Below are 27,894 nucleotides of genomic sequence, written 5' to 3'. Positions count from 1 at the left end.
TAACACCCTAATCTTTCCCAGCTTGGTCTCTCTGTCTAGCCAATCGGTACAGGTCCTTTTCTCCCTCCTTAGTGTCCAGCCTCTCATACAACTCATCATACGCCTTTTCCTTAGCCTTTGCCACCTCTCTCTTCACCTTGCGCCTTATCTCCTTGTACTCTTGTCTACTTTCTGGATCTCTCTGACTATCCACTTCTTCTTTGCCATCCTCTTCCTCTGTATACTCTCCTGTATTTCCTTATTCCACCACCAGGTTTCCTTTTCCTCCTTCCTCTTTCCAGATGTCACGCCAAGCACCCTTTTTGCTGTCACCCTTACTACATCTGCTGTAGTTTCCCAGCTGTCTGGTAACTCTTCACTGCCACCCAGTGCCTGTCTCACCTCCTCCCTAAACTCAACCTTGCAGTCTTCCTTTTTCAACTTCCACCATTTGATCCTTGGCTCCGCCCTCACTCTTTTCCTGTTTTTGATCTCCAACGTCATCTTACAGACCATCATCCTATGCTGCTTAACTACACTTTCCCCTGCCACCACTTTGCAGTCTTCAATCTCCTTCAGATCAACTCTTCTGCATAGGATGTAATCTACCTGTGTGCATCTTCCTCCACTCTTGTATGTAACCCTTTGTTCCTCCCTCTTCTTAAAATACGTATTCACCACAGCCCTGTCCATTCTTTTGGCAAAATCCACTATCCTCTTCATCACTTCATCCAACTCACTCCAAAAATCTTCTTTCTCACCCACTGCACACCCAACTTGCGGTGCATTGCACTAATAACATTCATCATCACACCTCCAATTTCTAGCTTCATAATCATTACTCTGCCTGACACTCTTTTCACCTCCAAAACACTCTTGACATACTGTTCCTTCAGAATAACTCCTACCCCATTTCTCCTCCCATCCACACCATGATAGAACAATTTGAATCCACCTCCAATCCACCTGGCCTTACTCCCCTTCCATTTAGTCTCTTGCATGCACAATATATCAACCTTCCTTCTCTCCATCATATCTGCTAACTCTCTCCCCTTATCAGTCATACTGCCAACATTCAAAGTTCCTACCCTCAGTTCCACTCTCTTTACTTTCCTCCTCTCCTCCTGCCTCCGGACACATCTCCCCGCTCTTCTTCTCTTTCTTCTTCGGCCAACAGTAGCCCAATTTCCACCAGCACCCTGTTAGCTAACAGTACTGGTGGCGGTCGTTGTTAACCCGGGGCTCGACCGATCCGGTATGGAAATTTGTATTGTTGTCCGCATATTGATTTGGCAAAATTTTACACCGAATGCCCTTCCTGACATAACCCTCCCCATTTATCTGGGCTTGGGACCGGCACGAAGAAACACATTGGTTTGTGCATCCCCTGTGGCTGGGTTAATGGAGGTAACTACAGATTACTAAAAATTATCAACTGAAATAACAAGTAGTATGAGAATAATGTTATCTCAAAGCTATAGAACACTGGTTTTGACCACTGGCCAGATTGCTGTCCGTGTGGTGTCGTTACAATTTCTGCTTGTGTCTCTGTGCATTTTTCTCACACACTCCAATTTCCTACAACTAAAAATTGACCTGTTGATGAATGTATGTACTTTCCATACCATACTGATCTTATTTTTATGTTTCATTGAAAAGGTCTTGGAGAAGCCCATGGCTTTAAAATTTGATTAAGTTTGTTCAGAAAATGAATTACTAGCTCCATACATGATGGAATGTCCTCTCATATGGTTGACAAATGTATAGTACATATTGCAACCAAGATCAGGTCCACATTTAATGCTTGCCATTTCTCACACACCACCTGTCTTCATAACCCTGCACTAATACTTTCACTTCATTCATGCCGCTAAACCAGCTGAGCTAAGAACTTCTGAGTTCAATCAGCTGGCATAATGAATACCTGTAGAATTCAGTGCTGGGGCTGGCACTCAAAACGCTTTTGTTATATCAGGTTGTGAAAGGTCAGCAATATGTATGCAATATTCTCTGAGCTCAAAAGACACAACCGAAAAACGTCTAAAGCATCATCAATGCCTAGTGCTCAAACTCTGCCACAAAGGCTGCCATTTCTGCCCCATATTTTAAATTCATCAGCCTCTACCTTCCACCTTACGGGATGTGCCAGCTTGAATTCAATTCTCACTTTAGATAAGACAGATCTTTCAAGCAGTTATTCCTGTAATTTACAGTAGATGGACCCCTTGGCAGTTGGGACTTTATGGAGCCAAATTTTTATCTTTCCCAGCTGTATTTTAAAACTATCAAGTAAACAGCCTTTATTTTATAAAGCACCATTCAGCAGTGAAACAGTATCCTAAGATGTTTTACAATTAGACAGATCCAGTAAAACTGCTTATCTGTATGTTTATATTTACAACACAGAAAAGTGGTGTATTGGAGACACGGAATAGTTAAGTGTTTGCAGTGGAGAGTATCTGCAATGTGTCAGTTGGGGTTGGTCACCAGGAATGAGGCACTTTGGGGTGGTAATACAGAGAGTGATGCAGGACTTCCTACTATAAGAGACACCACCAGCAGCTGTAGTCAGCAGAGGTTGGTAGTAACGAGTTACTGTACATTTACTCTGTTACATTTACTTGAGCAAAAATTGTACTTCTAAGAGTAGTTTTACTGCACCATACTTTTTACTTTTACTTGAGTACATTTGTGAAGAAGAAACACTACTCTTACTCCGCTACATTGGGCAACACTCGAATCGTTACTTTTTTTCCATTATATACGCTATATTTTTGCCAGAAAGAAGCTGCCAGTAGATCTACTGCATGACTGTTTCACCAATCAGACATAGCAACAATAATCACAAGACTTCGTTTCACCAATCAGACATAGCAACAATAATCACAAGACTCCGTTACACCAATCAGACGTAGCAACAATAATCACATGGCTCCGTTTCACAAATCAGACGTAGCCATGCAGTCACATGACCACACACAAACTATGGTGGCATAGCGGCACAAACTCCTCACAGACAGCGGATAGTGCAAGAAAGAATACAAAAAAAAAATGAGAGCCAACTCCTGCTGAAGCTTAACCATCACTTCACTGAGTGAAGAACAAGCACGTTTTAACCAAACATGCACAGACACAGACAGTCAAGGTAAAGTGAGACTTCTTGTAGGTGCACAAGCTGCCTTGTTCTAATGTTATTTTCTATCAGCTGTGCTATTCGGAGGGCAAGTGAATATTGCAGTATCTTTGTGTTATTTGTGCATCTTTATTTTGTAATGATGTTATTTATTTTTACTCATTTTTTATTTTATTATTTGGAAATAAGTTTTGTCTGTCTTATTACAACAATTCTTAAAAATAAATAATTTATTATGATCAAACAGTTACTCAGTACTTGAGTAGTCTTTTCACCAAATACTTTTTTTACTCTTACTTGAGTAATTTTTTGGATGACTACTTTTTACTTCTACTTGAGTAATATTATTTTGAAGTAACGCTACTCTTACTTGAGTACAATTTTTGGCTACTCTACCCACCTCTGGTAGTCAGTAAAGCTATAAACATGGCTAAAATCATTCAAAGCTGATCTAAAATTGCTATGAATCACAACCGTGCATTGGCATGAAAGCCTAAAAGCAGAATTATGTGCCTGCTTATAATATTAACTGAAATAAATGTCTACTAACAAGAAACAGTAAAAGTCCCTAATAACTTTTACTCATTCAAACATTTTATCCTCAATCTTTCTTTTTTTTCTTTCTTAAGCACGTTGAGGTACATAATTTGTATGAAAATGTGCTATATAAATAAATGTTGTTGTTGTTTTTTGTTTTTGTTTCTATTCTCAACATACACTATAAAAAATCAGTTTGTGGACTATCATTCCCTTCCCCTACATTTTAGCTAGAGTGCATAAGTTTTTTTTGTTTTTAATTTTCTCAATATTTTTCTTATTGTGTGAGCAACAGCCCTACCACAGAAAGCAAACAACACTGCGAGTGGCTTAATATTGAAAACATGGTAACCATATACAGGTGGCTAGTGGTACTGGCTATTTCAAAAATCTAAGGCTTTGATTTTACAAACAATAGTATAATCAGGCTTACTGTCATATAGATAGAGATAGATAGATAGATAGATACTTTATTAATCCCAATGGGAAATTCACATTCTTCAGCAGCAGCATACTGATACAATAAATAATATTAAATTAAAGAATGATAATAATGCAGGTGAAAAAAACAGACAATAACTATGTATAATGTTAAATATTAACGTTTACCCCCCCTGGTGGAATTAAAGAGTCGCATAGTTTGGGGGAGGAACGATCTCCTCAATCTGTCAGTGGAGCAGGACGGTGACAGCAGTCTGTCGCTGAAGCTGCTCCTCTGTCTGGAGATGATCCTGTTCAGTGGATGCAGTGGATTCTCCATAATTGATAGGAGCCTGCTGAGCGCCCTTCGCTCTGCCACAGATGTTAAACTGTCCAGCTCCATGCCAACAATAGAGCCTGCCTTCCTCACCAGTTTGTCCAGGCGTGAGGCGTCTTTCCTCTTAATGCTGCCTCCCCAGCACACCACTGTGTAGAAGAGGGCGCTCGCCACAACTGTTTGATAGAACATCTGCAGCATCTTATTGCAGATGTTGAAGGAAGCCAACCTTCTAAGGAAGTATAACCGGCTTTGTCCTTTCTTGCACAGCGCATCAGTATTGGCAGTCCAGTCTAATTTATCATCCAGCTGCACTCCTAGATATTTATAGGTCTGCACCATCTGCACACAGTCACCTTTGATGATCACTGGGTCTATGAGGGGTCTGGGCCTCCTAAAATCCACCACCAGCTCCTTGGTTTTGCTGGTGTTCAGGTGTAGGTGGTTTGAGTCGCACCATTTAACAAAGTCATTGATTAAGTCCCTATACTCCTCCTCCAGCCCATTCCTGATACAGCCCACGATAGCAGTGTCATCAGCGAACTTTTGCACATGGCAGGACTCTGAGTTGTATTGGAAGTCCGATGTATATAGGCTGAACAGGACCGGAGAAAGTACAGTCCCTTGTGGCGCTCCTGTGTTGCTGACCACAATGTCAGACGTGCAGTTCCCAAGACGCACATACTGAGGTCTGTCTTTAAGATAGTCCACGATCCATGCCACTAGGTATGAATCTAATCCCATCTCTGTCAGCTTGTCCCTAAGGAGCAGAGGTTGGATTGTGTTGAAGGCGCTAGAGAAGTCTAGAAACATAATTCTTACAGCACCACTGCCTCTGTCCAAGTGAGAGAGGGATCGGTGTAGCATATAGATGATGGCATCTTCCGCTCCCACCTTCTCCTGATATGCAAACTGCAGAGGGTCAAGGGCGTGTTGAACCTGTGGCCTAAGGTGGTGAAGCAGCAGCCTCTCCATGGTCTTCATCACATGTGATGTCAGAGCAACAGGCCGAAAGTCATTCAGCTCACTAGGACGTGATACCTTTGGGACTGGGGTGATACAAGATGTTTTCCAAAGCCTTGGGACTCTCCCCTGTTCCAGGCTCAGGTTGAAGATGCGCTGTAGAGGACCCCCCAGCTCCGATGCACAGACCTTCAGCAGTCGTGGCGATACTCCATCTGGACCCGCTGCTTTGCTGGCACGAAGTCTCCTCAGCTCTCTGCTCACTTGCGCTGTTGTAATTATGGGTGGGGATGTCTTTCCTATGCTGGTATCAGCAGAAGGATGTGTGCAGGGTGCAGTACTCCGAGGTGAGAGTGAGAGTGGGTTAGGGTGGTCAAACCTGTTAAAAAAGTTGTTCATTTGGTTTGCTCTCTTCACGTCTCTCTCAATGGTGGTACCCCGCTTCGAGCTGCAGCCAGTGATGATCTTCATCCCATCCCACACTTCCTTCATGCTGTTATTCTGCAACTTCTGCTCCAGCTTTCTCCTGTACTGCTCCTTCGCCGCCCTGAGTTGGACTCGGAGTTCCTTCTGCACGCGCTTGAGCTCATGCTGATCACCGTCTTTAAAAGCCCTTTTCTTCTGATTCAAAAGGCCCTTGATGTCACTTGTAATCCATGGCTTGTTGTTAGCATAGCAGCGTACTGTTCTTACTGGAACTACAATGTCCATACAGAAGTTGATGTAGTCAGTAGTGCAGTCAACAACTTCCTCAATGTTCTCACTATGAGATCCCTGCAGGATATCCCAGTCTGTAGTTCCAAAACATTCTCTCAGAGTATTCTCAGCCTCCGGAGTCCACTTCCTGAATGATCGTGTGGTTACAGGTAGGACTCTAACTTTTGGTTTATAGTGAGGCTGAAGCAGAACCAGGTTATGATCTGCTTTCCCAAGCGCAGGCAGCGGGGTGGCACTGTATGCGTCTTTAACGTTTGCATACAGTAAATCAATAGTCTTATTTCCCCGGGTGTTACAGTGCACATACTGGGAGAATGCAGGTAATGTTTTGTCCAGCGTCACATGGTTAAAGTCTTCAGCGATTAGCACAAGTGCCTCAGGGTGCTGCGTTTGTAACTTAGCAACAGCGGAATGGATGATGTCACTCGCTATCTCCACGTCCGCCCGAGGAGGAATGTATACAATAACAACAATGACATGTCCAAACTCTCTGGGCAAATAGTAGGGACGTAAACTTACGGCCAACAGTTCGATATCCCTGCAGCAAGTGGAGATTTTGACGTTAACATGTCCAGAGTGACACCACCGTGTATTAACATAGAGAGCGAGTCCTCCTCCTTTGTGCTTACCACAGGTACTTGCATCTCTGTCCGCTCTAACTATGCTAAACCCGGGTAGCTCCACGTTGGCATCTGGGATGGTGTTATTTAGCCAGGTTTCGCAAAAACACAACAAACTGCATTCTCTGTAGGTCCTGACATTTTTCACCAGCGCAGCCAGTTCGTCGATCTTATTTGAGATTGAGTTCACATTCCCCAGAATCACAGAAGGCACCGAAGGCTTGAAACGCCACTTTCTCGCAAGCCGCTTCTTTTTTAGCTTAGTGCCGGCTCTGCTGCCACGATACTGCCTTCTTACCTCGTCGGGTAAATAGGGAACCACACCGGCACTGGCATTTGTTCTCAGCGCCCGAAGTTGAGTACTTGAATAGGCGAGTCTCGGCGTGTTAAAATCCATGCCCACGTTGTAAAAGTAAGTGTGTCCAGGGAAGGAATCCATATAAAATAAAGTAATAGGAGTGATCAATAAATAAACATAGAAAAATAAAAGTAGAAAAGTACACATACATATACAGTCATACACGGAGCATACTCACGGCGGCGCCGGATGCACAATGAAATACCGAGCACATAGAAATTATTGCTTGCATGATTGACCATTAAAAACATGTGTCACTTTTCCACACTGCAAAATACACAGAATAAAGTAAGCCTCCCAAGTTTCTTCAGTTAATTGTGATGGAGTTGGAAAAAGGATTTGAATCCTCAGCCCTTAGGTATAAAATTCACGGCCTTAATCAGTACCTAAAATTGCCTGCGAGAAGAGGAGAGAAGTCTTCCAAGAGCACATTATTAATTTTTAGGAAGAGAGGATTTGACAAAGCTAATAATACAACCCGAAGTGTTACGTTACTAATAGGACTACAAAAGAAAAGGATGGCCAGGCGGAGGCATCTGTCAAAATGCTATCCAAAGAAGCCCTTTAAGTGGAAGGAGGAGACATGGCATTGTGTTTATCAAGATTTACAACTGCACTTGTAAATGAAATGAAGACCAACTCAAGCACACTGCCAAGAAAACCCAGCAGACCTTTCATTGCATGTTCCCAGACGATTAGTCTCTTTTGAAGTGAATTGAACTCATGACACTGAGTTCTGTTTCATCCTACATCCCAGTCCCTTCTGAATGTAAGCTTTATGCAGAAGCAAGTGAGGATAACTTAGTGAGCATGATAGGGATGTAGTCCTTATCTTCTTCTTGCAGAACTGTCAATGTAATTACAACATACTCTCCATGTTCTCTTCTGGAAACCAATAGCTTTGCAATTCTTTATAAGCTGTCCAATCAATATTTGAGCAGGGTAGCCATATATACAAAGTTGCACAAGGGACTTACAGAATTAAACTTTTTTTTTCTGTCTCTTTAAGACTTTGGTAGCCCAGCAGAGAAGTAAGCATCACATTATGTAAGATGGTCTTAAACAGAATTATAACAATAGTAATTCTAATTTATTTGTGCCTCAACTGTTATTTTATATAGTGCCTGCTTATTCCATGACAAGGTCATCAGGAGCAACAGCCTATCCCAGCAGTACTAGCTGCTAGGAAAGAGCCAACTGTGCAAGAGAGGACTGACACACACTCATCCTCAGGCCTGTTTGGACTCACCAAAATCTAAGAAGTTTGAACATACACAGAAATATCCATATAGCCCGGGGCGAGGAACTGAACACAAATCCTGGAGTTGTAAGGCAGTACCACTAATCATTTCAATCTCTGTGACACACATTTCTTTTAACAGATGGTGCTACTTGTATGTAGTATTAATAGTTGTCATGTATGCTAATAAATCTAAACCACCATGTATCTTCAAGCACTGTCACATACTGTATAACACAATTTTGACAAATGGCACAGGTGGGTTGGGTGGCCTCCTGGATAATGGAACTAGCTGACACTACAAAATTGCATGTCTACACTACATGGTCACTGAGCAACCCTGTGTAAGTCATTAATGATTTTAGCACTACAATGGTGGACTATTGTCGACCATCAAAGGTACTATATAAAAGAAATGTCGCTTGTCTGTTCATACATTTTTCTTCTTACAGAAACAGTGAAATTTTAAAATCTGCAGATTGTGGCATAGCAGTTAGAGCACCTGTCTCACAGCTCCAGGGACCTGGTTAAAATTCCCGACTCAGTCACTGTTTGTAAGGAGTTTGCACATTCTCTCAACCTGAACTTTCTGTGCATACCTTGGTTTGCTCATACTTTGGTTTCCTCATCCTAAAAATGATTTTTAACAGATTACTCCAAAACCAGTGTAATGACTGCACAGGGCTGAATCATTTTTAAGAAGGACAGAATCAGGAGACAAACCATAATAGTAATAATGAGCCACAATGGAAACTGGATGAGAATTAAATAAACAATTGCCAGGTTGTAAGACAAAATTGTAAATCGAGAGATGTAGGGAGACAGTCAAAAGCTAGAATATTACATGTAACCTAAGCCAAAACACAAGGCGTAAATCGAATCTGGAGGACAGAAAACAATCTGTAGCCAAAGATATCTTTAAGAACGATAATGCATAAACTCAGACAGTAAAGGAGTATATGCTGCTGACATTTATACCATTGAAGTAAATACATCTTCCACCACACACTCTTTGGAATCTTGCCCAACAACAGCCTGGCAAACCTGAATTACAAGCAGCAAACAATGGCGACACCAATACTAAAAACAAAATGGTGCCAGGGGAAGATGTATTGCAGTATTAACATTTTTAAAATAATTTTAAATTGAAAATCAGACCAGACCTCTACAACCCCCCAACACTTTACCTCCATTATTTTTAGAAACCAATGAAAAAGCTGTAAAAAACAAATGAATGAAAATTAAAAACAAAGTAAAAAAACAAAGGATGAATACACACTCTGTTTCTGACTTCCAGCTTCAGGAAGGAAGAATATTGTCCTAACAATGTATTAAAAACCCAGTTCATTGAGATAAATGAAGATGGTAAGGCAACAGTTAATCTTTTCCTTAGCAGCAATGCCTCTTCTGAGTTCTTCTGTCAGGAGCTTTGCTTGGGTAAGTTGCCATGGAGGATGAAGTGTTTGCTTTGCCATTTTAGTTATACATTTACTCTTCGTCTCAAAACTAGCCTGCAACGATCCTGGTCTTATTTTTAACAGTGTTCACAAATCAGCCTGCAACCACAAGCAAAGCATACCTACCTAGCAGGACATTGCAGAAACAGTATCTTCAGTTGGCCAACAGCATAACAGAAAATAACTAAAATGATCTCTGTTGACCAGGCAGCCCTTTGAGCCAGAATCCAACTTAAAGCAATCAAGGTTTAAAGTGCCATTTTATTCTGTATTAATATTCTGAAAAGCATAAGAAGCTACTGCATAAGCATAAGAAGCTACTGTACAAAATATTTGAAAATCAGAAAATAGGTGCACAAGCTTTGAATTATCACTATGTAGAGCACTGGAATTAATCAGGTGTCACACATCACTAACACCAAGGCACGGAAGGCACTTCATCTGAGGATTTTGAAAAGATGTGCCTGCAAAATGGTACATGAAACTCCTCCTTTCTGGTCATTCTGTTGCTCATGGCAACCTATTCCTAACACAGTGCAGAACAAACCACCAAGGTCAGCTCCTTGTGTACATGCCCTGGAAAATCCAAAGCCTGGCAGTCAGAATTGACACTCTGTGTGAAGAAGCATTCTTTCTCTTTCACTTTTAGTAACAACCTATGACAGGGGAATTTTCCAGGAAAGTTCCAAGCAGTCCAAGCATGTTTTTGAAATGTTTTGTAAAAGGAGCCCATGTTTCATGTAAACCATGTGATTTACAGGTAAGAGTTGGACATGAGCTTGAATAACAAGAAAACAGTTATTGATGAGCCAAAAAACCTGTGCTTCAGCCATGCAACGCCACGCCTGTCTACCTGAAGCAGCTTTTAGAATAAGGATAGTGCCTGGTGTTATAACAATAGAGGTACAGATATAATTCTAATCACCGCTTCAATTTAGCCGAGCACAGAGAAAGGTTTGGTTTAGTTCAGAGATATAACTTCTAAAGCCATGTTGTGCTGCTATATTATTATAATTCAGTTAATTTCAGTCTATGTAGTGCTCTTGCATGCGAGCAGGCCCAGATAAGCAAATACAATAAAATAGCAGCATATAGGCACTGTGGGGAAAAGGCTGGTCCTACTGCTTATTAAATCTAACATACTAGGTTTGAATCACATGCTGTCAGGTCTATTAGTAGTTGGACAGTGGCAAAATTTTCATAATTTTGTCTCTGCATGCCACCACAATGGATTTCAGTTAAAGCAGTCATTATGTGATTAAAGTGTAGACTTTCAGCTTTAATTTAAGAGGCTTACCAAAATATTGTATGAGTCGTTTAGGAATGACACACATTTTTATACATGGTCCCCCCATTTCCAGCGGCTCAAAAGTATTTTGACATTTGACTGACAAGCTGTTCTACAGCCAGGTGTGAGCAGTTCCCTCATTAGTTCATTAACTATTAAGCAAGTAAAAACAGTCCATCATTAGGCCTGAGAAAACAAAACAAACCCTTTAGAGAGCTAGTAGAAACACCAGGAGTGGTCAAATCAACCATTTTGTGCATTCTTAAAAAGAAGGAATGCACTGGTGAGCTCAGCAACTCCTGAAGGCCTGGCCAATCATGGAAGACAACTGTGCTAGATGATTGCAGAATTTTTTCCTTGGTGAAAAAAAAACAATTCACAACATTTAGCCAAATCAGGAACACTCTCTGGGAGGTAGACCTATCATTGCCAAAGCGTACAATCAAGAGAAATGTTCATCGAAGTAAAGACAGAGGGTTCACCACAATGTGCAAACCACTGGAAAGACTCACGCATAGGAAGGGCAGATTAGACTTTGCCAGAAATCATTTTTTAAAAGCCTGTCCAGTTCTGGAACAATTTTCTATGGACAAAGGAAACTAAGGTCAATACAATGCATCCGGAAAGTATTCACAGCGTATCACTTTTTCCACATTTTGTTATGTTACAGCCTTATTCCAAAATGGATTAAATTCATTTTTTTCCTCAGAATTCTACACACAACACCCCATAACGACAACATGAAAAAAGTTTACTTGAGGTTTTTGCAAATTTATTAAAAATAAAAACACTGAGATATCCATCCATCCATCCATTTTCCAACCCGCTGAATCCGAACACAGGGTCACGGGGGTCTGCTGGAGCCAATCCCAGCCAACACAGGGCACAAGGCAGGAAACAATCCTGGGCAGGGTGCCAACCCACCGCAGGACACACACAAACACACCCACACACCAAGCACACACTAGGGCCAATTTAGAATCGCCAATCCACCTAACCTGCATGTCTTTGGACAGTGGGAGGAAACCGGAGCCCCCGGAGGAAACCCACGCAGACACGGGGAGAACATGCAAACTGAGATATCACATGTACATAAGTATTCACAGCCTTTGCTCAATATTTTGTCAATGCACCTTTGGCAGCAATTACAGCCTCAAGTCTTTTTGAATATGATGCCACAAGCTTGGCACACCTATCCTTGGCCAGTTTCGCCCATTCCTGTTTGCAGCACCTCTCAAGCTCCATCAGGTTGGATGGGAAGCGTCATTGCACAGCCATTTTAAGATCTCTCCAGAGATATTCAGTCGGATTCGGATTCAAGTCTGGGCTCTGGCTGGGCCACTCAAGGACATTCACAGAGTTGTCCTGAAGCCACTCCTTTGATATCTTGGCTGTGTACTTAGGGTCGTTTGTCCTGCTGAAAGATGAACCGTCGCCCCAGTCTGAGGTCAAGAGTGCTCTGGAGCAGGTTTTCATCCAGGATGTCTCTGCACATTGCTGCAGTCATCTTTCCCTTTATCCTGACTAGTCTCCCAGTCCCTGCCGCTGAAAAACATCCCCATAGCATGATGCTGCCACCACCATGCTTCACTGTAGGGATGGTATTGGCCTGGTGATGAGTGGTGCCTGGTTTCCTCCAAATGTGACGCCTGACATTCACGCCAAAGAGTCCAATCTTTGTCTCATCAGACCAGAGAATTTTCTTTCTCATGCTCTGAGAGTCTTTAAGGTGCCTTTTGGCAAACTCCAGGCGGGCTGCCATGTGCCTTTTACTAAGGAGTGGCTTCTGTCTGGCCACTCTACCATACAGGCCTAATTGGTGGATTGCTGCAGAGATGGTTGTCCTTCTGGATGGTTCTCCTCTCTCCACAGAGGACCTCTGGAGCTCTGACAGAGTGACCATTTGGTTCTTGGTCACCTCCCTGACTAAGGCCCTTCTCCCCCAATCGCTCAGTTTAGATGGCCGGCCAGCTCTAGGAAGAGTCCTGGTGGTTTCGAACTTCTTCCACTTACAGATGATGGAGGCCACTGTGCTCATTGGGATCTTCAAAGCAGCAGAAATTTTTCTGTAACCTTCCCCAGATTTGTGCCTCGAGACAATCCTGTCTTGGAGGTCTACAGACAATTCCTTTGACTTCATGCTTGGTTTGTGCTCTGACATGAACTGTCAACTGAGGGACCTTATATAAACAGCATTGTGCCTTTCCAAATCATGTCCAATCAACTAAATTTACCACAGGTGGACTCCAATGAAGCTGCAGAAACATCTCAAGGATGATCAGGGGAAACAGGATGCACCTGAGCTCAATTTTGAGCTTCATGGCAAAGGCTGTGAATACTTATGTACATGTGCTTTCTCAATTTTTTTATTTTTAATAAATTTGCAAAAACCTCAAGTAAACTTTTTTCACGTTGTCATTATGGGGTGTTGTGTGTAGAATTCTGAGGAAAAAAATGAATTTAATCCATTTTGGAATAAGGCTGTAACATAACAAAATGTGGAAAAAGTGATGCACTGTGAATACTTTCCGGATGCACTGTATATACAGTACCAGAATAATGGACAGAGACGAGAATGTAGAAGAGAAGAAATGGCTCGTGATCCAATGAATACCACATCATTTGTGAAACGTGGCGGAGGCAGTTTTATGACTTGAGCATGCCTGAATGCAAATGGAAGTCAGTCAAACATATTTATTGATGATATGACTGCTGGCAGAAGTAGCAGGATGAACTTCTCCAGGATGGTGGAAAGACTGTCGTCCTTGCATTGCAAGCAATCTTTGCTTCCATTTGGGAAACAGGCATCATCCCAACTGACTGGAAAATGGAACTTGTCATCCCTATCTCGAAAGGGAAGGGTGATCGCCTAGATTGCAGTAACTACAGGGGGATAACACTGCTTTTGGTGCTGGTTAAGCTCCTGGCTAGGCTCATCCTCAATAGGATCTGTGATCACTTGCTCACCTACCAGCACCTGGAGCAGTGTGGTTTTTATGACTAAGAAGTTTATCATCGACTGCAACCTGGCACTGACGGCTCTCATCGAGTGCAAAAGTGAATATCGGCAGAGTTTCTTTGCAGCCTTTGTCGATTTTTGCAAAGCGTTCAGCTCAGTTGATTGAGGTGCCCTGTGGGACATCTTGAGACTTCATGGGATCCCCCCAAAGTTGCTGGATATCATGGCAGGCCTGTACACTGGTACTGTCGGTGCTGTGCAGAGTTCAGGCAGAACCTCTGTGTTTTTTCCAGTTGACTCTGGAGTTCGTCAGGGAAGTGTTCTTCCTCCTACTCCGTTCAATGCTTGCATGGACTGGGTGTTGGGACGGGTCATGGGGTACAGCACCTGTGGGTCATCTGTTGGTGAAGAAAGATTCACTGATCTTGACTTTGCCAACAATGCTGTGATCTTCGCAGAGTCAATGGAGTTTCTGATCTGGGCTCATCAGAGACTGAGTAAGGAGTCTGGGTGTTTGGGCTTGTGAGTGTCCAGAATAAAAACCAAGATTCAAGACTTTAATGACCTCTTGGGCATAGGCATCAACAGTGTGTCTATCTGCGGAAAGAATGTCGACCTCGTCGAGGGGTGTACTTACTTCGGCAGTGACATTTATGTCTCTGGTGACTTTTCTTATGAAGTCATTAGATGGATTGGGAGAGCATGGGACGTCATGAGGTCACTGGAAAGGGTGTGTGGCACTCCCAATATCTTTGGAAAAGGACGAAGGTCCAAGTCTTTAGAGTCCTTGTGCTTCCTTTTTTGCTATATGGTTGTGAGACATGGACACTGTCCAGTGACCTGAGATGAAGATTGGACTCCTTCGGAACTGTGTTTCTTCTGAGAATCCTTGGGTACCGCTGGTTTGACTTTGTGTCGAATGAGAGGTTGCTCACAGACTCCCAAATGAGACATTACGAGGGAGCATCAGTTACAGCACTACAGCCATGTAGCGCGATTCCCTGAGGGTCATCTGGCTCAAAGGATCCTCATTGTTGAGGACCCGAGTGGCTAGACCAGACCAAGGGGATGCCCACGTAACACCTGACCGTAGCAGAAAAATTGCCATTTTTGAGGAGTGGGATAGGACTGTGTGTCTTCCTGGGGGGGGGTTGCCAACCAGGATCCCAAACTGTTTCATTGTGTGGTGGTGCAGCAACATGCTGTACAAGTGCATACTTGATATACACATATTTGAGGAAAAATAAACAATAATAAAGAGACCATAATAATAAAGTTTTGTTCCTCCATTTCCAAAACCCACTATTTAAGGCTGGTGGGGAGACAGAGCTTATCATTACAGCTTCAGGTCCAAGGCAATAAATAGCCTTGTCTGGGATTCCAGTGTATTATGAAGGTAGGCAGTGCGGTGTAATGGCAAAAGCTTATGCAGTTTGTTAATCTAATTATGATTCATTGAGCAAGTATCTTCAACCACACATCTGTGTAAGGAGTTGTCCTGTATTCTTATCTTATAAGATGCTGGCCAAAGACACACTATATAATATAAAACTTTCCCATCCATTTAGCCTAATTCATTCCATGGAACTGGCCTCATTGTCAAGAATTAACTCCTCCTAAAAATCTCAGAGTCTTCTGTTAGCATCTGCTCAGACTTTATGGCCCTGCTTGTTCAACTGGTGAAAGGTTCCCATATTAAACTCATCAGCACATATGCTCCTACACTGGAATCAACAGAGGAAGAAAAGAACAAATTCTATGTTACCCCTGATAAAGCAGTCTGGAATGTTAATGCTTCAGACAAGACTGCCTTACTTGGAGACATCAACACACTAGATGGAAGGAGCTCTGACATCTGGAATGATGTGATTAGGAAACATGGAACTGGAAATGTGAACATTAACTGGTTCCTTATCTTGTCCTTCTGCATGGAGCGCTAACTGTCTATTACCAACACAATGTTTCAGGTCCCCAACAAACACAAGATGACATGGATGCATCCTCAATCAAAAAACTGGCACCTACTGGGCTATATCCTTGTTCATCGGCGTAATCTCCAGGATGTCCTGATTACACGAGTGATGCAAGGAGCAGAATTCTGGACAGACCATAGACTTGTCCAGTCCATCCTCTGTACTGTACTTAGTCCACCTACTAGAGGACAATACTTCAAGCCACACATCATTGTAGCATCCCCAGCAACCATTGGCACCAGAGATGCATTGACAAGTCATCTTTGCACTCAGCTTGAATACATCCTGATTCCAAACACAGATGTTGACATCATGACTACCAATCCTGATGTTGATGAACCGTGGACCTTCCTACTCACAGCCTTCCAGTCCTCCTCCAAAAAATCCCTTGGATTCTGCAAGAAGAGGCCATAACCAAGATTCTTCCCCTCCTGGAGGCCAAGAAAGCAGCATTTCAAGCTCATCCTGTGAATCCATCATCAGTTTCCCTCCTGCAGAAGTGGAAGAAAACTAAATCAATTACATAATACAGGCTCCATGAAATCCAGAACAACTGGTGGATCAACAAGGTTGCTGAAATCTAATGCTACACAGATGAGAACTAGACCTATAAGTTCTACAATGCCATCAAAGGACGTACTGTAGCTCCAGTCCAGACCAAAAATGGTGTGACACTCCTCAAAGACAAGCAACAGATCGGCCAGAGCACTTTCAGGAACTCCTGAAACAAATGAACCCAGCAAATCCTTCAGTTCTTGCAAAGATCCCCACAGTCACCCAGGTCCTTGAACTATATGAGTGTCCAATTTTACATGAGGTCCAAACTGCTGTCCAAGCCCTGAAGAACAAGAAGACTCCCAGTGAAGACACTGTACCTGCTGAAATATATAATCATGGGAGACTTAATATTCTTGTTGACCAATTTCTTCACTCTGTGTTGGAAACTTGGCCAAATTCCCGACTCATGGACACATGGTACCATCTTTGCCATCTACAAGAAGAATGTGGACTGATCAGACTGTGTCAACAGCCATGGTATTTCACTGCTGGATATATCTGGGGAAGTCCTTGCCTATGTCATGCATCTCAGGCTACTCCGTCACATTGTAGACAGAGTACTTCTGGAGTTGCAAGCTGGCTTTAGTCCCAAACACAGCACAATTGACATGATCTTCATCATCTGCCAATTCCTAAAGAAAGTTCATGAACACCAGCAAGACATCACTTCACTGACCTTGGGAAAGCATTTGATACTTTGGGAAATACTCCATAACTTTGAATGTTCCCCAAAATTCCTCACTATGCTTCTTCTCTTCCATGACAGAATAAAGGTGAAGGTCCTTGTTGCTGGAGAAACATCACTCCCTTCTAAATCATTGTTGGCAACAAGTATGGCTGTGTTTAGGCTCCAGTGCTTTTTAACATTTACCTTGTAGCTGTCACTCATCTCTCCAGAAATGCGATGAACGCCACTGATGGAGTGCGGATGTGTTTCCAACTGGGCAGCAATATTCTTCAACCTCTGAACATTGTGAGCCAACTCAAAAACCTCCTCGATAATCATCTATGAGCCCCAGCATGCCAACGATGTTGCTAGCATAGCTCTTCATCCGGAATGTCTTCAGAGGACCGTTAAATCCTAACACTCAGCCTATTCCTGAATGGGCCCAGAAATCAGCACCTTCAAAACAGCTGACCCTTCAGACTGCCTTCCAGGACACAGATCTTCCAATGGATATCAACATCGGCAACAAGACACTGGGGAACACATAACAATTTCCCTACTTTGGAAACATAATATCTAGAGATGCCTCTGTGACTGAGGAGATTGCAAACCACCTCCAATTAGTCTCCTCTGCATTCTGCTGCCCATGCAAGCATTTCTTCTGTAACCAAAATCCTTGCATGACAAGAAGTGGTTATGGTCGATCACATGATATGTATATTGTGATGGACGACCGGCTACAGACTCCGGTCGCCACCCCCAGGCCGCTAGGAGGAGCCCTCCGGACAGCATGATGGTGCCCCGAGTTCCAGCAGGGCCTCATGGACTTTGTAGTTTATATACACAGCCCTGCTGGATACCTTGGGGGCCACCGGGAGTCGCTGTAGGGGGGCTAGTGGGCTCTTGTGTGCCCTATAACCCGGGAGTGTGTCAGCATCACGTGACCGGAAGGAGCGACGTACTCCCGGGATGAATAAAAGGACTGTTTACCCTGACCCGGGAGGAAAACGGACTTGTGGGTTTGACCAGGAACCACTTCCGGGTCAGGGCATATAAAAGGACTGTGGGAAAGCCCAGACACTGAGCTGAGCTGGGAGGTAGGAGGGCGAAGTGTCTGGGCGAGGAGGATTGGTTAGAGAGAGAAGAGAATTGTGTTTATATGAGTGTGGAGTGGAGGGTGCTTGGTGCACTGTGTAATAACAAAATAAATAGTGATTACACTTTTACCTGGTGTTCAGAGTGGTACCTGAGGGTTCAAGAGGTGGACAAAGCCTCTATCTGCTACAATATTAACACTCCTTTATGGATGTGAGTCCTGGACTTCCTATCGTAAGCAAATCCGCACATTAGAAGTGTTCTGCATTCACTGCTACCAGATGATCCTGGGCATCACTTGGGAGGACAGGGTATCACACACTCAAATTCTGAAATGCTGTTCCTCAACTAGAACTGAGGCCATGCTGCTCAGCTGTGTCTTCCTTTGGACCGGACTGTTATCCACATGGATGAGTCTCAGCTGCTCCAGATGGTCCTGTAGGGTGAACTTGCCAAAGGATCCCAATCTCAAAGTGAATTGAAGAAACGCAGGAAGGACTACTTGAAGCATTCTCTCAAGACCTGCTCCATTCCACATATACAGCTTAAGACACATGTTGGAAACTGCATACTTTGGAAACAGACCATAATTGGAGGAGTCCATCAATTCAAAAAACAATGGACTCATCAAAAGGAGGAGAAGAGAACAACAACACATCACCATCGAAACCAATTCACTGCGCCTGAGGTGCTATTCCCTTGCCCAACATGCCCTCGGGTCTACATTTCCGAAATTGACCTGCTCTCCCACCAGCGTACACACAGGAGGGGAAGTGACAGAGATGAAAAAATGGATGGACAGTGTCAGTGTCTGATTGACGAACAACCATATACCGTAGTACGTGGTAAGGTATTCCTTGTATCTATGGTTCTTTGCATGAAGAAAAACTTTCTAACATTTGTATAAAATCTGACCTGAACAAGGTTTCAACCATGTGCCCTTGTTCTTGGTGGAGAGTTTATTTTCAAGTCAAATCAAGTCAAGACAAGTAGCTTTTATTGTAATTTCAACCATATACAGTTAGCACAGTACACAGTGAAACAAAACAACGTTCCTCCAGAACCATAGTGCTACATAGAACACAGGACTACAGAAAAAGCAACACATTACAACATACAAAATGCATGTATGCAAGCATGTGCAAACAGTGCAGGACAGTGCAGAGACAGTGCAAACAGTGATACAAGCGAAGACAGTGCAGCACTGAGTAGTACACATTTATGATATCTAAAAGTACAAAAAAAAAAAAGTAAAGTAACAATGGGGATTCATTGTATTAATTCCTTTCAGAATTTTTAACATTTCAATCATGTCATCTCTGAATCTATGTTTACTTAAATGTGAAATGGTTCAACAACTTCAGTCTCTCTTCAGAGCTCATACATCTTAGTCCCAGGATCAGCCTAGTCACTCTACTCAGGACATTTCATGGGGTTTCAATGTCTTTATTGTACGATGGAGACAAAAACTGAACATAATACTCACAAGTGCCTTATATACTGTAGCTTATGCATAGCCTCCCTTGACTTGTATCGCACACCTTGTGCTATACTGTATTACCTAGCATCCTATTAGCTTCCTTTATTGTTACTGTACACAATCTGGATGTAAATAGCATTTAGTTGCTATGATGAATTATAGGTCCTTCTCATGAGATATCTCTCTATATATAAAAGAAAATCCTGGAATGGAAAAACAAGTCTACGATACGTGATCTTCTCAGAAGATATTTTAAACACCCGCGTGACCAAAGATACGCCCTACTTACAATCTACCCGCGAGACCAAAGACACGCCCTACTTACAATCTATCAAATAGGACAATAGGCAGCAAAACATTCAGTCTTGTGAAGGATTTGAGCAGACACAGATCCAGTGCTCTCAGCGCATATAAAGCATATAAGGACAGTACGTTATAAATGAAATGTCGACATCTAAGTGAAGAAGAAAGCAGCGCGGAGAAAAGAGACTCAAATGCGTTGTAGAGAAAAAAGAGCAAAAAAGAATAATCGAGGTGCAAATTCAGAAAATAAGGAAAGTAATTATCGCCTGGAACACGTGGAATTGAAAAAAAAGCACGTCCAATCCGGCTCAGAATTAAAAGACAATGAGTAAGACAAAGTACAACTTCATAAAGACGTTTACAAACGTTGGCGCTAAAAACATGCAGAGTAGGTTAGAGACTATGAAAACAGTGAAATTAGAAAGGCTCAACAAAAAAAAAAAAACGTTGGCACTATATACATGTGGAGAAAGTTAAAGGATATGAAAGTAGGAAAATTAGAAAATATAAAAAAAAGAAAGTAAAGATCGCATTAGCGCAAACAAACAAACTGCCTCATTTAACTATGCACCAGTCTAACTTTGGTTTTGCACAATAATTACTACACTATTTCACCTTAACACTTAATTCTACTTTATTCACATAATTTTACTTATTTATTATGTTCTACTATACTGTTATCTTTCAATCTATGACTTTTTGTTAATCTGATATTCTTCTAACTTTGCACAGTTTTGGATAAGCGGATCAGGATGCATTTCACTGCGTGTTGTCCTGTATAACTATGCATGTGACAAAGAAAGAATCTTGAGAATTTCAAAAACTGAGTTTACCGCACATGCATTTATTGGTTATATTGTTATTGTATATATATTTATCTGTCTGCTTATTTAAAAAGCTAAATTTACCCCTGGAGTCAAAAACGTTCTGTCTAACCCTTATACAAAAACCTAGACAAAAGCTGGGGTATCACCTTGGTAACCCCATGTACTTTTGGAAATGTGAGAGGAAAATAGCACGACTTTACAGACAGGAGTCCAATGCAGAACTCTACTTACTTTTTTACTTTGTAAAAAAAATTATTAACTGATGATGATGTAGATCATTTTGTCTGTGCTGAAATTCCAAACAGAGAAACCTATCCTGACCTCATTAAAAAGATTCAGCATATTGGGACTCGCAAGATTACAAATATTGTTTTTACAGAAGTTCTGAAATAAAAGTGAAACTAATGAAATAGTAACAATTCAAAGAAAAAAAAATCTTAAAAGTGTGTATCTGGAAAACCAAACACGGGGGTTGGCGAGCGAAACCCCCTAGTACTTTAAAAATTCAGATCTTCAATTGCTTACTCAAATCTAACATTTTTACTTCCTACAAATAATACTTTACATTTATATACATTAAAATTAATCTGCGACACATCTGCCCAGGCCTGCATGCTATCCAAAACAACTAATTTAGCTGAATCTACATTATCTGACCTTCAAGATATCATCTGCAAACTTAAAAAGCTTACTGACTGTATTCTTGTCCAGATTGTTTATATACATTAAAAAGAGCAGTGACCACAGCATTGACCCCTGATGGACACTACATTTAACATCACCAAATTCTGAAAACTATCCCCTTACCTTTGCTGTTGGCTTCCTGTGTTTGAGCCAGTTTTGTACCAAACTACAAAACATGCCCTGAATTCTCATTTCTTTAAGTTTGATTAGGGTTGATATGGTACCATATCAAAAGCTTTCTGAAAATTAAGGAAAGTAATATCATATTCACATTTCTGATCATATGCTTTTGTTGTTTTCTCAGAGAAAAATAAATAAAAAAGAAATGAAAAACAGTACCTCAAGTTTAAACTAGAATACAGTATTGACAGACACTAAAAGGAACCTGGGAGTGACCTGGCCTTAGCATTTGAACGTATCAATGCTCAAATCACACATGAAGTGAACCCAGACAAATAATCATATGACAGTCCATTTTTAGAAACAACATCTAAAGATGTGGGTCTCTAACAATTCTTTAAATGGTAAAAGGGGTGTAACCTCATTATTTATGGATAAAAGGATAAACTGTAAATTGCTTTAGAAGGTATTACATGAACAAATGTAAATGCACTTTATATAGTGTGACAAGTTAGGATTGTCTCAAACACCTCTGGCTCAGATCACAGCTACACAAGTCCAGGATTTTCTAATAATAATGCCTTTATTACACAGTTCAAACCCACGTAACCTGTTTTGTTCCTTTTAAATCCAAACCTTTACCTCCTCCTTTTCCTCAAGCCAGGTGAATTCTTGTCAGCACTACCCTACCGACTCCAAACTCACCTGGCCAAGACATGCAGACTGCCTTTAAAGCCCAACGAAGAAGTACTTATGAAACACCTGTAGCATAGCTTGGAAGCTGAGTCAAATAAAAAATCTGTGAAACAGTGAGGCCACATCCCCAGAGCTCCCCTGGCAATCCCAGAGGTTGCCCTCCCTAATTAAAATTCCCAGGCAATCATACAAGGATCCAAACCAGAGCAGCCAGTGAAAGGTGCTGCCACACTGTGGCCTGAGGGAACACATTATCACATTGCCTTCCCTGTCCTTCCATTAATTCAGAATCCACAACCAACCCAATCAGATCACAACACATTCCACAGCCTCAATTACAAGCATGTCTTAGAAAGCATTGTAGCAAAAGCCAATTCATTTTCAGAACCTTCATATACCAATTCAAGCTCATTGGGAGTAGGATTGTATCCCACCACTACTGGACATAAAGCAGGAAGCAACTCCAGATGTGGTGCCACTCTGCTATAGGCCGCATTGAAGTATGTTGCTCTATTCAACCTCATATTTGGACAATTCAGAAATAACCAATGAACCTAACATGTGCAAGGGAAGTGGAAGAAATTACAGAACATAAAAAAACAAACATGGACAAGGAGAGAAGGTTCAAACTACACAAGGACAGAGGCTGAGTCAGGAATCAAAACACAGAGAAGAGAGGCTGCAGTACTTAACACTGCACCACCTGCCTCCCAGCTATAATATGTGATCCCACCATTCAATATCTGAACTTGGTTATCCAGTTTAGAGTTGTGGAGGCCACAGACCACTGCAGTAAAATGAAATAAGAATATATGGCATATGCTTTATGTGTGTATATGTTTTACTGTTGGTTTAACCAGATATTTATTTCAGGGAGAGCTGAATTGTAAACCATGATGGTGCACAGAAAAATAACACAGGAAAATTATGGGTTATTCAGAGAAAATGGCTATGATTTATAGATATTTTATTTAGAGCATGACTTGGGTGTACTTATCAGTAGGCTTATCTGCGGAATAAAGAAACTGAGGAGTGTTTATGGTACATCACTTAATAGAATCGGCTTAACAATAGTTACTTTGAGAGTTGAAGGGAAAACCTTGGCAATTAAAAAAAAAGTTATAAAAACTCTAAACAGCCATGTGTGTAAGACAGGAAATAACCCTGGATGAGCTACACACCGCCACCTCTTAATTTTGGTTTGCAAGTTAACCTAAACTATCCATCTTTGGGATATGTGCAAACCGTGAACATGAATTTACAACCCAGTTATCTTGAGCTGTAAGGCAGCAGTACTAGCCATTGAAGCACATCTATTCTGAAATTGCACCCATCCACTCATTTACTAAATCTCCATAATTTGTTCTTATGGTTACACACTTTAAAAAAAATATTGACTGATAAACTGATTGCCTTAAAAGGTGAATGATTAAACAGTAGCCACAGATGAGACTTTGTAAAGGAGTAGTCTATAACACTTCAGAAGTGAGGAAAATGAGCAAACTCTAGGAAGTGAATTTGGGTTTGTTCTGCTAACTATGACCAAATAATACACAGTATGTCAAAGTGTTTTATTAAATGATGCACATTTTTTAATGAATGTGATCAAATAGGCAAAAGCCAATGAGCAACTGTAAGGATTATTTTATTTCAGTTGCAGCAATGGCAGAGCACTTGGAGATTTGAAGAGGTCATACAATGTAAAAATCGATCTGACACTAGGCCCTGTCCACACTACTGCAATTTTCATTTTAAAACACATATCTTTTTCCAAGTTTTTGCCTTTTATCTAAACTACCCTATCATATTCGACCTCGGCCAACAAAGACTTTTAAAAACGCTCTTCAGTTACTGTTTTAGTGTGGACGGGCATAAACGTGAATCTCCGAAAATGACACTCCAGTCGTGCTCTGATTGGGTCGTGCTTATTTCTTGGCCCTTCCTTGATTGAATGCTGCTTGTTACAACAGCTCATTCTCTGACTGGTCACCAATTTATGGAAGATAAAGGTTTTCCACCATTGCGGCAATAAAACAGATGCTTATCAAGGCGCTTGTTGTGCTAGTTACCTGTATAAATATAAATCATTAAATTGCGTTTTGTAAAGTTTGAATGCTGCATACATGCGAGCAAATAACTTACCAGTTATTGCTGTAGTGAAAAATTCAGAGTTCGGTAAAAATCACATTGTAAATGACTCAGTTGACAGACCATAATCAACGTGTATTAGTTAAACCTAATCTGTTCAGTAAGGGGGCGTAAAACGCAGCGAAATTAATAATAAGGCGATTAAGGAAGTGGATGAGTGTAGAATGCAACCGAGTTTTCAATTACAGAATAAAGAGAGACACCAAAGCACGACGCAATATAGACGCACGAACTTACGTTATCGATCGATTGATTGATTGATTTAGTTAGTTTTACAAATATTCTTGGGTTCAAGTTGCTTATAATCAATCAACTAGCGAATGAACGTAGATTGGTTGGGAACATACGCTGATAGCGCGTTGCTGCCCCCACCACACGACGAACCAACTGGATTAGGATCCGAGCTCAGCAGGAGACACCAAAGCACCACACTGGAACAGTGTGAGGTTTTTTTTACCAGTTGCTGGAGTTGCATTCCTGCCACCAACCCCCAGTCTTTCCTTTAAAGTTGGAGGACCTGCTTGTAGGGCTGGATGCAGGTTAACTAGTGAAAGCAGAGTTAAACATTTTAAAATTTCTCTTAATATTTGCTTTGTTTTTATTTAATAACACGATGACCATTCCCAGCTCTGAAGACAGTTAGACTACTTTTAACTGTAATCGGCGCATTAGCGTGGCACAGAATCTATTCTCTCAGGTTCCTTAAAGAATTCCTTTCTTTTTCTGTGCTGTGAACACGCTATCAAAGACCTGCCTGTGCTGATAGTTTTGAAAGTGCATAAAGCAGCACACAGGAATTTGATTTTTACAGGCTCTGAATTTTTCACTACACGGTGTCTTCAAGGAGTCTGCCGATGCGCGAATGCCCAGTGTAGACGAAGATCGCCGTCATAAATTGTTTCAGGCGTTTTAATCTGCTCATGGATACTTTTGCAAAACAATGCGAAAAACTCAGTGTGGACGGAGTTGTTGTTGTTGTTTTTTTTTATAAATATCTCCGACTTTAAATGAAAACGTGTTTCTGTGAACGTAGCCCAGAGTGAGCCACACTGTGAAAACTCATTTACATTATAGTAGAAGATGAAACTGTGCATGGCAGTCATTAAGTGGAGGTGCAGACAGCAGAAACAACAGAAGAGCACATCAAAGAATGCATATGGTGCAAGATTAAACACCACTTAGCAAATACAAGAAGAAAGGGAGGAGATTCAATCTACATTTGGGACACAAATCCAAATTAGTTTTTTTTTTTTTTCTGCTATTAGCGCAACACGCAGTCTTCCTACTTTCAAATTACTGATTCTTGATCACATCTTGATTGTTTTCAAACCCTCTTAATCCAATACAGGAGTGTTGGGGGACAGAACATTCTGGTGCAATGCAGGAGCCAACCTCTGGATGGAGTAAGGGTCCTCCACAGGGTACACTAATGAAATGAATATGGAATCAACAATTAACTTTGGGAATGTGAGAGGAAAGCTGGATATTCTGGTAAAAATCCGCGGACCTCTGGGTAAGAAGCCATGCTGTAAATAAAACAAGCACGACTGCATATTTGGCATTTGCTTTTACTAAAAAATTTACAACATCAGTTGATTATGAAATTTTTTACAACAGGAGCACAACAATCAAAAACAATCACAATCACACAGGACATTCCAAGAAAGGCCTGAGCCAGTAAAATTGTGGTTAACACAACATCAGGAAATTGACTTAGCAACTTAGAGTGACAATGTATGGACCATTTACATGCTGTGGGAGATATTAAGCCTTCCTCTGAATGCTTTTCCAAGTGGTATCTACTGGTGAGAGAACTCAATAATAATTTTGTGTCACAATTTTGCCAAATTGTGATGTCACCCAGAGGTCATATCTCTCTTAACTCAAACGGCAGGGTCATTACAAGTACACCACGCTATGAGACAAGCCTAAAGCTCATTGTTTTTATTAGTCAAATCTGGCCAGTCTCCTGGGTTTTAATTTCTGTCCAAAAAGAGTGCTTATTTCAGTGCCCCCTAAGCTGGTTTTCTACTGCAATGAGCTGCATTATAATTAGTGAGGAGAAAGATGGTACGCAGCAAAATGCAAAAGCAAAAGGTTCTTTGTAGTAGTTACATTGAGAGTAATAAATCACTAATAGCACACCACATGCTCTACATATATTTATTTACACATATCAATCCTTTTATTATTCAGAATTATTTCCCAAAGAAGCGAGCATTTGTTTAAGTATGCTACCAAAAATATACCGCTAATTCTTGTCTCTAACACAACAGAAGTACAGATTCCAACTTTCTCTTTCTCTCCCCAGTATGATGGCAAACACTGCCTCTCCTTCTCTCGACTGGCCTTGCCTTGGGCTGATCAGTGGATGGGGGTGAATCAAGAACAATGGGCTCTTTTGTTGGTTAGAAATCTCATCCTGTGTTCAGGCCTGAAAACTGGGCAGCCAAACAAAAAGAGGCATTGACTCTGTGCTGACAAAAAGACAAGGAAAGAAGCTCAGCCTGCAGACAACTGACTGTAAAGTCCACTTTGAAACTGCCAAGGCAAGTGTTAAAGATGCCTCTCTGAGCCCAGGGACGTGGCTCACCCAGTACAATCCCCACTTCTGTCCACTACGGGCTAACAGATGGGCTTCAGCAAAATATCCTTTTCTTATCATGACAAAAGTGCTGATCAAGTGCTATTGTCTGTGTGGCTCAGTTAGTGGAAGTGTACGGCTCTCTTCACCTTTAGAAATGAGACAGGCAGAATGGCACAGTAGACAAGAAGCCACTTGCAAGGTCAAACTAAAATGACGACACCAAGTGGAATAACCTGTGTGGACACTGACTGGACAGTGTATAAATAAGAAAGGGCTCTCAATGCTCCTGAGTAGATAAAGTTTATTATTGCTACAGTATAAAGGTTAAAAAAATCTAACCATTGGGATCAACTTGCTGGACAGGCCATTAACTTCTAAAAATGAATGCTTGATTCATTGGGCTTGGCAAAAGCCTTCATGCACAGTTGTGATTGGGACAATGCCATCTCCTTCAGGGAGATGTCTCATTCCAATTCATTAAACAGCGCCCATTGTCTCAGGATTTAGCGCTCGTCTGGATTAGTTGTGCTCACATTGTTACATGCCTTTGTTCATCCGCTACAGAAATGCAAAACACTTTTCGATAAAAGGAGGGGGCTTTAAGTACTCTAAAAGTACAACAATCCAGGTAAGTCCGTTTGGCTAGATGGCTACTAATTAACACATTAACTTTTTTAATGTATTTTTTATTTTAAAACATTTATTGTAGTGCTTTCCACTATAAATTCTGCATGACTGCTTTTTTGAA

At 41.5% G+C, this 27,894-nt stretch overlaps 2 protein-coding genes across 3 annotated transcripts in view; both read right to left on the bottom strand.

Annotated features, from left to right (window-relative positions):
* The window catches only part of LOC114664543 (histone deacetylase 1), a 681,169-nt gene that overhangs the window by 561,092 nt on the left and 92,183 nt on the right, over window positions 1–27,894 (bottom strand). The gene's annotated exons all lie outside the window — the stretch shown is intronic.
* LOC127525858 (uncharacterized) overlaps window positions 59–27,894 on the bottom strand; it is a 485,542-nt gene continuing 457,706 nt past the window's right edge. Inside the window, exon 2 of the mRNA XM_051918829.1 lies at window positions 59–399. Within this exon, the coding sequence (XP_051774789.1) occupies window positions 145–399 (255 nt within the window). The 3' untranslated portion in view covers window positions 59–144. The remainder of the gene's footprint in view (window positions 400–27,894) is intronic.

Source organism: Erpetoichthys calabaricus, chromosome 14, assembly GCF_900747795.2.
Source record: "Erpetoichthys calabaricus chromosome 14, fErpCal1.3, whole genome shotgun sequence".
In the NCBI taxonomy this organism is placed as follows: Eukaryota; Metazoa; Chordata; class Cladistia; order Polypteriformes; family Polypteridae; genus Erpetoichthys; species Erpetoichthys calabaricus.
This window is presented reverse-complemented; position numbering and strand designations above follow the sequence as displayed.